General features: G+C 36.2%; 1 protein-coding gene across 7 annotated transcripts in view; it reads right to left on the reverse strand.

Annotated features, from left to right (window-relative positions):
* FRY (FRY microtubule binding protein) overlaps window positions 1-12,355 on the reverse strand; it is a 387,367-nt gene that overhangs the window by 80,396 nt on the left and 294,616 nt on the right. For all 7 annotated transcript variants that reach the window (XM_057489806.1, XM_036905022.2, XM_057489778.1 and 4 more), the window contains 4 exons: window positions 12,157-12,329; window positions 10,928-11,088; window positions 9,586-9,696; window positions 4,977-5,131 (listed from right to left, as the gene is read on the reverse strand). In XM_057489806.1, coding sequence (XP_057345789.1) covers window positions 4,977-5,131; window positions 9,586-9,696; window positions 10,928-11,088; window positions 12,157-12,329 — 600 coding nt within the window. The remainder of the gene's footprint in view (window positions 1-4,976; window positions 5,132-9,585; window positions 9,697-10,927; window positions 11,089-12,156; window positions 12,330-12,355) is intronic.

The raw sequence follows: 12,355 nt of genomic DNA on the forward strand, positions 1-12,355 counted from the left end.
TTCAGTGAGAGATGATAGAGAGAACTGGTTAAATACATGACAAAGAATGGTTTGTCACTTCTTTTTACTATTAATCACATTGAATGTTTTATGATACTAGTAATACATGAGTATAGTTTTCTTTCAACAGATTCAAGGAACACGTAGGGCCGGAGGATCACTTCTGAGATGGTCCACGCACGTGGCTGCCAAGTTGGTGCTGGCTGAGCAGGCGGGCGAAGAGTAGAAGCCCCCATCTCCCTCTGCCACACTGTGGCAACCACCCTCTTCTAAGTGTGTGTGTCTGTGTACATATATAAAATATGTGCCCTCCAAATGGTTTTATTAATTTAAATTTGCACTAAAAAATCATTACCTTTCTAGAGTTTTTATTTTTGAATGAACAAAAAAGCATGAGGTTAATGTGTCAGATGGGAAATTGGGGAAAGCCCCCCAGGTGCCCGTGGTGAGGATGGTGATGAACGCTGGTAACATTTGGGTTACGACGTGCTTACTCTGTGCTAGGTACTGAGCCGAGGCTTTACCTAGATCTGCTATTTAATCTTTGAGACTTAGAGAAGTTAAATGTTTGCCCAAGGTCATGTGGAAGTTGGGGAACCTAGACTCCATGCTCAGTATGTCTGACTCCAAAGCCTCCCAGGCCTTACCTGCAGTGCTGTCAGCTTCCTGGACAGCCCACAGCAGCGCCTCTCACAGCCCATCTAACTTGGAATTCTTACAAACTACAGTATCTGGAAGTAGACCTCTCTGACTATGAAAGTAGAAATGAAACTCTTCCGGGCCCCACAGGGGCAGAGATGTCTTACCTACCTTGCTGTCTCTGACACTGGATTTAATGCACACATATTAAAGAACACTGGGAAATATTGCTGGTTGACTGGGGGGGTTAAAGGCAGGAAAAGCATAGACAAGGCCTCCCTCTCATGCGGGGCCATGCACTTGGCCATGTAATTAGGACATGCAATTAGCTGCTTTGGAATTCATGGGAACATTGAAAGAAGTAACACAAATACAGAAAATGAAAGAAAACCCAGAGAAGGAAAAAAATCAGGAGGTTCGCCAATGAGTGAAATGGTACAAATAAAACATCTGTACTTAGATGTTTAAAATAGGCTTAGGACTGAATCTGACACTTTCTAGTATTTAATTTTTTGACATAGGCGGTGGGAGGGTAAAAGATAAATACAGCTGTGATCATAAAGAATAACAATCAGATGGCAAAGTAAATATGAATGGCACATATGATTCAGCAAGTAAACAAGCAATAAAACTCTTTTTTTTCAATCAAGAAGAGAGGAGATTTTGAAGAACTTGGGGAATACTAGCACTGGCTTATGTAGAACTAAATGACACCGCTCAGGATAACTGAGGTATTCTGAAAAGAGATGAATCTTACTAGTAGAAGGGATGACATCAAAGCTCTTTGCCTCCAAATACTAATGGATAATAATAGTGTTTACAGGGTGCTGTGTACAAGGTCTGAGGTCGAGAGATTGGTCTTATGTACCCCTCACCCCAGCCCTATTACTGCTCCCTTTTTATAGTACGTAAGCATTTGCAGGAACTTTGCAATAAATTTTGCAAGTGATTTGCGCAGGAGCACACAGCTTCATTAGAGGCAGAGCTAGAATTAATTCAAACTCAAGAGAGCACATTTCCAGAGCCCGAATCCCTACACTCTGTGCTCTCCTGCAACACCTCTGCTGACGCAGCCAAACGAGGGCCCTCGTCACCATTAGGGGCTGTGACTGGCACTCACGCATCCTGGGCTTCCCCTGGACTCCCTGGAGCAATGCTGTTCCCTTAAGAAATGTGGGGCATTTGCTTTTAAGGATTCAAGTTTGCTGGGTCTGATTTAAATTAGGAAAGATTTTCAGGAAGTTAACTTGAAGCAATAGAGGCATACAAACAACATGACGATAAAAAACCACCCCCGACAAAATTTTTTAAAAATGATAAATTTGATCTTATGTGAATTCTCAAACATCTACTAGTAGTAGGGTGGAGGGTAAGAGTGAAAACAATGGAATTCTGAAGTGTTTAAGTGTGAAAATAATTCTGATTAGTAAAGCTAGCGATTGGAAATGGACTGTATATTTAATATGCAGCATACTATTTACCTTGGTTTATAACCTTGGAAAGCCACTTAATCTCTTTCTTAATTTTCTTATCTGCTCTGTACTGGCATAATTTGGAGTTGAGGGGAACGTTAATAAGAACATATCCAGAAGCCACATAGTTATTTGAACTAGTGCTGCTTGACAGGTGAGGTAGGTTCTTTCATGTGAAATTATAGTAGTGAGTTGCATTTACTAGCTTTCAATCAACTATAAAACATTGTATGAAAAATTCTTTAAATGAATGTTACCCACTGTTACTTTGTTTTATCCTCATTTTGTCAGGTCCTATTTAAGTTCCACTCTGACCTCCAAATCTCTCAATACCACCAGAGTCATATCATAGTTATAAGTCTTAGATTTATTGGAGATTAGCAAGTTCACCACACACACACACACACACACACACAGAGTCCTTCACAGAAAAAAAGAAACCAAACAAAAGATTGTAGAGAATCATTTTCCCCCCATTATCCCAGCTAATGAATATAGGGATTGATGTATTAAGTATGCAAAAATGGCTAATGCCCTTTCTAACGCTAAAGGCAGAAAATTTTAATCAACAGCATTAAAAAATGTTCAAAATTTTAGAGTCAGTTTTAAGTGGTTCCGTAATAAATGAGTCTGCTTATAAACTGTCATATTCCTATACAAATAAAACCAGCATTTGTTCATTCCTATTTGCAAAGGAGGAGGGAATAATTTACTTTACAAGAAAGACACTGTGCTTGTAGGAGTTGCTATGCCAGTAACTTGTTTCAAAATTTGATATGATCCAGTTTGTTTATTATTTCATAAGATTAGATATTTAGGTGTTCCTTAGAAGAAATCTTGCAGAAAACAAATAAAGCAGAAGTGAAGACACCAGACCTGCTTTTGAAAATACTACTGAAAACCTCAGTGCAAAGATGGCTCAGACAAGCCTGCAGGCTCATCTAGACTCACGGAAAAGTTATGGGAAAAGAGAGCCCATTCAGGCCACAGCTAAACCTGTGAATTGTCAACATGCTCTCTGGTTAAGAAATGACAGAAATGTTGGCTACTGTCTTGGCAGACAGGCGGCAGCCCTGCCATGGCTTGGTACTCTGAGCTTCCTTCAGAATAGATGAGTGTTGTGAATGTAAATTGATACGGAATATTTGTCTAAGAAACCAGAATAGTTTAAGATGATATCTTAAAACCGAACTCTAAACATAGAGGGTTTTATGACCCAATATTTTTTGCGGCTGGAGGTATTACTGCAGTTGAAACTATATTGCTAAATTCATAAAGCACTTATTCATGCTCCCTAAGGAAAAATACCTAGATTCATTCAGAGGGATGCAGTGTGATATTTGATGAGATGGTCATGTGGTGAAATAAATATTACTAGGATAGTGCAAACCAAGTTCACTGGGAGAAGGGCAGCAAAGAGAGAAAACTTTGATTATTCTTTTTTTGTCAAATGAATCCAGGGTCCAAATATTAAATTCTAAACACATTTAAAAAAAATCAGAGCATGTGGCAGAAATTTGTTTTTAGAATGCCAAAATATCTAAAAAAGAACACTCCAGAGAAAGAGATTTTTTTGTAAAAAATGTTATTTTGGTAATATCTTATAGGTATAAAAATTATTTTGTAAGGTTAAAATCAAGAAATAAAGTGATGGAAAATCAGGCAGTTTAGATTATATTCATCTGCTATAACTTTTTTTAGTAAGGTATCATTGATATACAATCTTATGAAGGTTTAACATGAGCAACATTGTGGTCACACCATTTACCCATTACCAAGTACCCCCCACACCCCATTGCAGTCACTGTCCGTCAGCATAGTAAGTTGCCATAGAGTCATTACTTGTCTTCTCCGTTCATCTGCTATAACTTTTAAAGCATATAATGAGAATTCTACTAAGATTATGGAGAAAGGAAAGTCATGGACATAAAATATTATCCACTATCTTTATAAAAGAAAAATAAAAATATTAAAGAGAAGCTTATCTTTTTAAACAACACGTTCATTTTGGGTTTATTGAAAAGTAAATGTCTTCTAAAATTCTGCCCTTGTTAATTTAGAACTGTAATAGGTTGCAATTTAAAATGAATTCACTTTTATTTTCTTCCTCTGGTAGTTCATGGTAGCTATTTAAAATGCAACATTTAATTAAAAAGGAAAATTAAGTCTATAAGAGTTATTTCAAAAATAAACTTGAGCTGCCTTCTCTCAATCGCTAATCCATAAACTCTTTTTTGAGAATAGCTTATGCAATCTGAGGAGTCTTTATTAACTGTTTCATCTTGGTAAGGAAATTATTTCACTCAATAAATTATACAGTGCAGAATGGCTTCACTAAATGACCAACTGATATAACCAGGGCATTGGTTATAAAAGTGTATCTATGGGACTCACGGTGTTACATTTTGTTTTCTTCCTTTCTGAGGTTTTAGACAAAAGGGATTCAACATTTTTATGTTGCTTCCTGGATTTATTTGGTCTTAAGATGGCTGAAGGGCTTACAGTTCACCCCTGCCAGAAACATTTCTAGAAATTCCTTTAATCCTCTAATGTATCTTGGATGATACATAGTGTATTTTTATAATCCTGCTCTACTATTTCACTATGAATTTCCAGGCAATTAAAAAGAAGGGGGCTGTCCTTACAAAGCACTCTCCTGGCAGAATAAGGACGATCAAGCTGGCTGCAAATTTACAGAGGCCGTCTATCAGCTGGGGAAATACAGGCCATTTTGTATTCCCTTAGAATTTACTCTGCTCAAATCATTGCAAAACAGTCAGCTCTCAATTACTGATACCATGAAGGGCAGGCAACCTTAATTGTACTTGCCGCTGACCAATACTTTCCACTTAAAAGGATTCTCACCTGCTGCCGCACACGGTCGCTATGGCTTTGAAGCAGCCCGATGCCAGTTGGTAGGACCCTGTGTAGCATCGGTCGATTGCCCAATTAAAAAGATTTATTTGGTCAGGATTAAGTTCCAACAGCAAGACAACCACCTCACAGCCGAGCTGATGAACCTGAATACATGGAGAAAAGTAATTATTTAAGTTTAATGAAAGATTATTCTAGGGAAAGACACAAAAGACACAAGCTTAGTCAATATAAACTATGTATAATGAAAGTAAAGACTGAGCAACCATCTTGATAAATTTTTATTCCATGTAGTATTCGTCTTTAAGAGGATGCGATACTGCAACCAAAAACTGAAACGTAAAAACTAAATTTGACTCTGTGTAAATCTGTCAAATAGGATCCACTCATTCTTGGTTTTTAACTCTGAAAAGGTGGTGAAGGCTTTATTGGCAGTGTTCCTTTTTTGCACTTAAAATACTTTTGAAAAATAGATGTATTTGGTTAAAAATAACTAAATATTCAAAAGATACTTCTTTATGCATGCAAAGTGTTTGAAGGAAAAAAATCAGAGGGAATATGTTTATGAGGCTTGATTACTAAATATACTTAGTTGGCTTAATATATTTATTTATATATACATATAAATAAATACACACCTACACATACATATATATAAAACCTGGCTGGAAATCTTCTAAAAAGAAATACAGTGTCAAAAACTACAGTACTTTCACATGAAAAGATCTTCATATTAGATAGAATTAACAGGATCCTTAATTGATGATTCCTGAAGCCACTGTCAACACCCATTTGTCCAGGAGAAGCCAGGTCCCTGGAGGTTACAGGCCTCTCAGAAAGTAACATTTTCCAGCCCTCTCCCAAAGTTGTCCACTCTCTTTGACAGTTGCAGGAGTTGCAGAAGGAAAGATTCTGGACAGTTTTTTTTTTTTTTTTTTTTTGGTAGATAATTATTTTTTATTGAAGGGTAGTTGACACACAGTATTACATTACATTAGTTTCAGGTGTACAACATAGTGATTCAACATTTATGTACATGACAATTCTAGGTACCAGCTATCACCATACCAAGCTGTTACAATATCTTGACTATATTCATTACATCCCGGTTACTTATTATTTTACCATTGGAAGTGTATACTTTTTTTTTTTTTTTTTTTTTGTGAGGGCATCTCTCATATTTATCGATCAAATGGTTGCTAACAACAATAAAACTCTGTATAGGGGAGTCAATGCTCAATGCACAATCACTAATCCACCCCAAGCCTAATTTTCGTCAGTCTCCAATCTTCTGAGGCATAACAAACAAGTTCTTACATGGAGAACAAATTCTTACATAATGAATAAGTTACATGGTGAACAGTACAAGGGCAGCCATCACAGAAACCTTCGGTTTTGCTCATGCATTATGAACTATAAACAGTCACTTCAAATATGAATACTCATTTGATTTTTATACTTGATTTATATGTGGATACCACATTTCTCTCATTATTATTATTATTTTTAATAAAATGCTGAAGTGGTAGGTAGATACAAGATAAAGGTAGAAAACATAGTTTAGTGTTGTAAGAGAGCAAATGTAGATGATCAGGTGTGTGCCTGTAGACTATGTGTTAATCCAAGCTAGACAAGGGCAATAAAACATCCACGTATGCAGAAGATTTCTCTCAGAACAGGGGGGGGGGTGAGGTTCTAAGCCTCACCTCTGTTGATCTGGACAGTTTTTTTTGTTTTGTTTTGTTTTCTTAACTATGAAGTGTGGGCCAAGATGGGGGTGATATTCTAACTGGATAGTCAAACTTCATCAACCTAGTTCCCCGTGGGCTTAAGGAATTAGCAGCAGACAAAAGCTGATGAGACTATTGCAAAGGACTTAAAGAGAACATTAAAAAGTTAGTTCAACTTGAAAGAAAATCAGCTAATTTGTATCACACTTTAGAGACTTTATACTGAAGTATAAAATAGATAGATGGTATATAATTCACAACTAAATGATAAGTTATCTTAACTGAACACACTAATGTGAACACCATAAAGTATAAAACCAGACTAGCACCACTGAGGCATGCCTGGTGCATTCTCCTAATTATCAGACTTCCTTCCCTCTTAAGAAGAAACTACTCTCCTGACTTCTAACACTATTGATTGCTTTGGGCTGTTTTGGATGTATTATGTAATATATAATAGTAAATGGGATTATATAGTATATAATTTTGTGTCTGTTTCCGTTCACTCATGTATTTTTGAGAGTCATTTACATTCATTTTCATTGTTGTATAATATTCCAATTTAGATCACTTTCTACTGTTGATGAACATCTGGGTTGTTTCCAGCTTTTGACTTCATAATACTGCTTTCAATATTTTTGTATGTGTCTTATGTGGCACACACTGGATGTACACATTGGAGTGAAACTGCTGGGCTGTAGGGTATGATATGTTCAACTTTAGCAGATAATGTCAATCAGTTTTCCCAAGTGGTTATTCCAATTTTTATAGCATTGCATTAAAGTTTCTGTTGCTCCATTTCTTCATCAATGTTTGATGATGTCAATCTTTTTAATTTCAGCCATTCTGGTGGTTTTGAGGAAGTATGACCTGTGGATTTAGTTTGCATCTCTCTGATTACTAATCAGCTTGAGACTTTTCTTATGTATATTAGCCATTTAGATAACCTCTTTTATACATTGCTTGTTTAAGTCTCCTGCTCATTTTTCTGAAAGTGTCTTTATCTTATTTATCTTTAGGGATCTTTTATATATTCTAGATAAGAACTCTGTTGATTTTTATGTTGCAAACATCTTCTTGTACTCTATGGCTAGCCTGTTCACACTCTTAATGGTCTCTTTTCATCAAGTGTTTTAATTAGTCTTTCTTTATGGTAATTTTTGTGTAAGAGATCTTTCCCTAATCCTGGGGATTAAGATAGTCTCCTGTATAATTTCCTGAAACTTGTCTTTTCACTTTCACATTTACATCTATAGTCTGATTTCTTCTTTTTCATTCCTGGACCTTTTTTTTTCTTTCCTAATGCATTGGCAAGGATCTTTAGTATGTTGATAGAAGTGGTGAAAGTGAGCTTTCTTGGTCATCCTAACCTCAGGGAACACTTTCAATATTCACTATTAAATATATTTACTATAGGTTTGTTTTTGTAAGACTTCTTTATCAAACTAAGGAAGTTCCTTTTTCTTAGTTTTATTAGGAGCTTCTTTCTTGAATGAATGTAGAATTTTATTAAGTCCTTTTTCTGTATCTATTGAGATGATCATGTGATATTTCCTCCTTGACACTCTTTAAACAACACACTAATGAATTGAACTATTAAACCCATCTTGTAGTTCTTGAATACTCTCAACTTGATCATGAGGAATCATTTTTTTAATATATCACTGAGTACAGTTTTCTAATATTTCCTTAGTTTTATTTAATATGCTCATGAATGAAATTGTCATTTAATTTTCCTTCTTGTTAAATCCTTATTCTGGTCCTAAAGTTTTTTTGTGGGAAGACTTTCAATTACATATTAAATTTCTTTATTACTTATGTGACTACTCACATTTTCTTTTCTTGTGTTTTTTGAGGAATTTGTCTGTTTTATCTAAATTTTAGAGTTTTTGGCAAAAACATTTTCATATATTCTATTTTTAATATCTGTAGCATCTGTAGTGATGTCCCTTTATATTTCTGATGTTGGTGACATGTACCTTCTCTCTCTCTTTCTTGATCAAACTTGCCATGGATTTCTTAATTTTATTAGTCTTTTAACGAAGCCAAACTTTTGGCTTAAATGATCATTTCTGTTAATTTTTTCCTTTCACTAATTTCTGCTCTTATCTTTATTGTTTCCTCCATTGTACTTTTTTGAGTTTAGTATGTTACCTTTTTCTGTCTTCTTGAGATGGATGCTTAGGTCACTGAGCTTTTTTCTTTCTAATATATGCATTTTGGACCATACATTTCATTCCAAGCAAGGCTTTATTTAAGCAAGCCCACAAGTTTAGCATGTAGTATTTTCATTATTTTTCAGTTCAAAATATTTTTTCCCCAAACAGTGTAGCACAGAGAAGGCAAGTGGTGTATCTGTGGCATCTTGCTGCCCTGAGGGACGGTGATTGCATTGGGGTGTGGGTGGGGACTTGATGATGTGGGTGAATGTGGTAACCACAGTGTTTTTTTGTGTGAAACCTTCATAGGAGTGTATATCAATAATACCTTAATAAAAAATTTAAAAAAATTTTCTCCATTTCTATTGTCATTTATTCTTTGACTCACTGGTTATCTGGAAAAACAATTCTTAATTATCTTTTATTATTGATTACTAGCTTAATGCCACTGTGACTAGAGAACACAGTTCATGCCATTTCAATCATCTGAACCGTGAACACTGGCTTTACGGTCCAGTTTATGGTCAGCTTCGGTGGTTACTGTGTTTTTTATCCTGACACTTCATAGTGCGATGTGAACGCCACATAAACCTACACTTCCGTGGGTGATGTGTGATTACTCTGCTGTGACTGATGCTTACCCACCTCAGTAACCCAACTGAGGCAGCAACTCAAGACATTTAAAATAACATATTTTTGGCTAGTACTTACTCGTAAATCTTGACAAGCCAGAATGTTGTCAAGCCACTTATACAGGTAGCCATCTGGGGAAAGGCCCACATTATCAAACACCGGGCCACAGCACAACACTGCTGACATTGCCTGACAACAAAACATGGGAATGAAACATGGAATGATCTAACGTTACCCAATTGACCTTATAAAACACAGCTACCAGATTTATAAACGATGAGGGTCTTTTAAAGCAATTATTTCCACAAGATTTTAAAGTATTCCTTAATCGATTCAATAAGAATACCAGATTCCCAATTTTGAATCTTTTTTTATAAGAGTTAAAATCCATAGGCTTAACTTTGTGGACATGTCATTTTAAGATTATAATAAATCTTTATGATGAAAAAGTAAGATATTCAAAACAAAATGCCCAATTTAGAATATTTAAAATAAACACACTTTCAGTGATTTCAAGGGAATGACTTCAGCCTATAAGGTAAATACAGCTCTTCAAATTTTGCTTTGATGAAAAATGTTTGAGTCATGTACTGAACTGATAAGGCCAACAGATGTCTAACTAAGGTGCTAAACTGACAGACTGTGAAACAGATGGAAATAAGTAATGGTGTCTTAATCAAAGACAAAGAAAAGGAAGAATATGAACTTCAGTTCCTTTGAAGGGAGTGGGGAAGCAGCAAGGGAAGGCAAGAGGAGTGGAGATCTTGATTAGCTTTGTAATCTGTGGGTCTAAATGACTATGGTTTAAATCAGCTCCACTGAGGCAGAAGTCAACCTGACAGCCAGCAACCTCTGGTATATATGACAGAACTGATTATACAGCTGATTTTCTAAAGGAAATCAGGCTGTAGGAATCATGCTTCTAAAAATTTTGAACATTCCTACTAGTGTGGAAACTTATTTCCGGGAGTCTTCTAGAAGAGGAGGGGACTAAAAAGGGAATGTGGCTCTTGGTAGGTTTTGAACTTGAGGTACAGTTAATTGGCAAGGCAGCCCCTTACAGGGTATCTAAGCAAAAATATGTGGTTCTCACAGAGGAGAAACACTGCATAAAAGTGGGAGCTTGGAAAAGTTTTGCATTTGGGAATTGTGAACCCAACTGGGATATTTATATGTTTATACATAGCTACCTATGTTTATGTGTGTACCTTTTGGAATTTTTAAAGTCAGCTTATGTATGTATGTTTGTGTGTGTGTTTATTTAATTTCTTTCTTTCTTTTTTTTTTTTTTGGCACGTGCACTTGCATTTTATTCTCGAGTATCATAATTATTTTAATCTTATCTAAGGCCAGGCTGTAGTTTGAGGAAAGAGACCTTTCCTGGTGTGACTAGGCAGTCACTGAGGCAAAGGTGACCTACCTTTAATGCACAATACTGGTATCTGGTAATTTGATGATTTCTATCACTGTAACGATCCAGAGGCGTGAACATGACGCTGAAAGGTCCTGCCCACTGGCTAAACAGGATGAAAAGATGGTGCCTCAGGCTTTGCTGGGGAAAAAGGAATCTTCGGTGATGAACTAGAAGAAAAACACAGAGTTAAGCGTCTCCTAGCGAACACAGTGACAGGTTAGGTCACTATTACACGTGCGGCTTAAGTTTTGGGGAAGGGAGTAATGTCATTTCCTAGCTCTGATTTGCCTTAGGTAAGGAAACATGTATTTAAAAAGTCCAGGCTAAATTTTCTTTCCAAGTGTTATTCTTTCTCATGTTGCAGTCAAATAGCACCTTGTCTCAGAGCAGGAAGTTATGAGATAAAAAAATGGACTCACAGACATTGTTTTCTAATCAATATCTAGAAAAACTGCAACACCTTCCACTAAGCTGTTGCTTACATATAAAATATTCTTCTCATTGCTGCTGCCTGTCTTTAGGAAGAACTATGAAATAGTATGCATAGACTGTCTATTTTAAGCAAACATATTTTGACCAAAAATTTCAACTCAAATCTTAATTTAGGGTCATCAAAGATGAAGAGGACTGGTAAGAAGAAGGTTATGCGACATAAAAAGTAGAAAAACTGAGTAGTGGCTTTTTGTAATTATGTCAAAAAGCTTTAATTATAGTAATTAATTTTTATACTACACTGACCAGCTATTTTTATTCTCTATGCTGCTGGATGAAAATGTTTCATATGCAGTTACTTTGTAAAAAAAAAATACCCTCTTCACAATAGAGTTTATTAAGCTGTACAGAATTCTATATAATGTACTGACTGGATAGCTTCAAGAGCAGGAATATTTCTGGGATTTTTGTGCTCAAGGATTAGCACAATAAGAATGAAAAAATAAAGCCTCTGTCAATGTTCCCTCTCAATTACTTCCTTCCTATGGAAATCACATAGGTTCATTTTGAGGTGGGAATGGAAACAAAGAATAGAGATAATGACAAGCACAAAGAAACACGTAATTCCTATCGTTCCCTTTCCAACTCTGTGCTGCATTACCACAATCTGCTCTTATGGGTATTTCCGAATAAATGATCCCATCCTAGACCTGCACACAGGCGAGCAGGCTGGGCGAGGAAAGCCCAGTACTGGGGAACGCAAATGGTTTCCCCAGGTAATCTGCAGCGGGGCGTCAGTGTACCTGGCACGCACTGAATCAAGTTGGCGACCATCGCACTGAAATGTGCCCGGATATCTTTAAGAATTTCAACTTCTTTATCATTTTCGGCTTCTAGGAGCATGCGGGTCAGGTCCACGTATTCTAAGAACAAAGCCCCAAGAGCTAACGTATCCCGTTCCAAGGCTCCATTTGTGCTAGAATAAAAGATACAAATTAAAAT

Source organism: Manis pentadactyla, chromosome 2 (genome assembly GCF_030020395.1).
Source record: "Manis pentadactyla isolate mManPen7 chromosome 2, mManPen7.hap1, whole genome shotgun sequence".
Taxonomy (NCBI): domain Eukaryota; kingdom Metazoa; phylum Chordata; class Mammalia; order Pholidota; family Manidae; genus Manis; species Manis pentadactyla.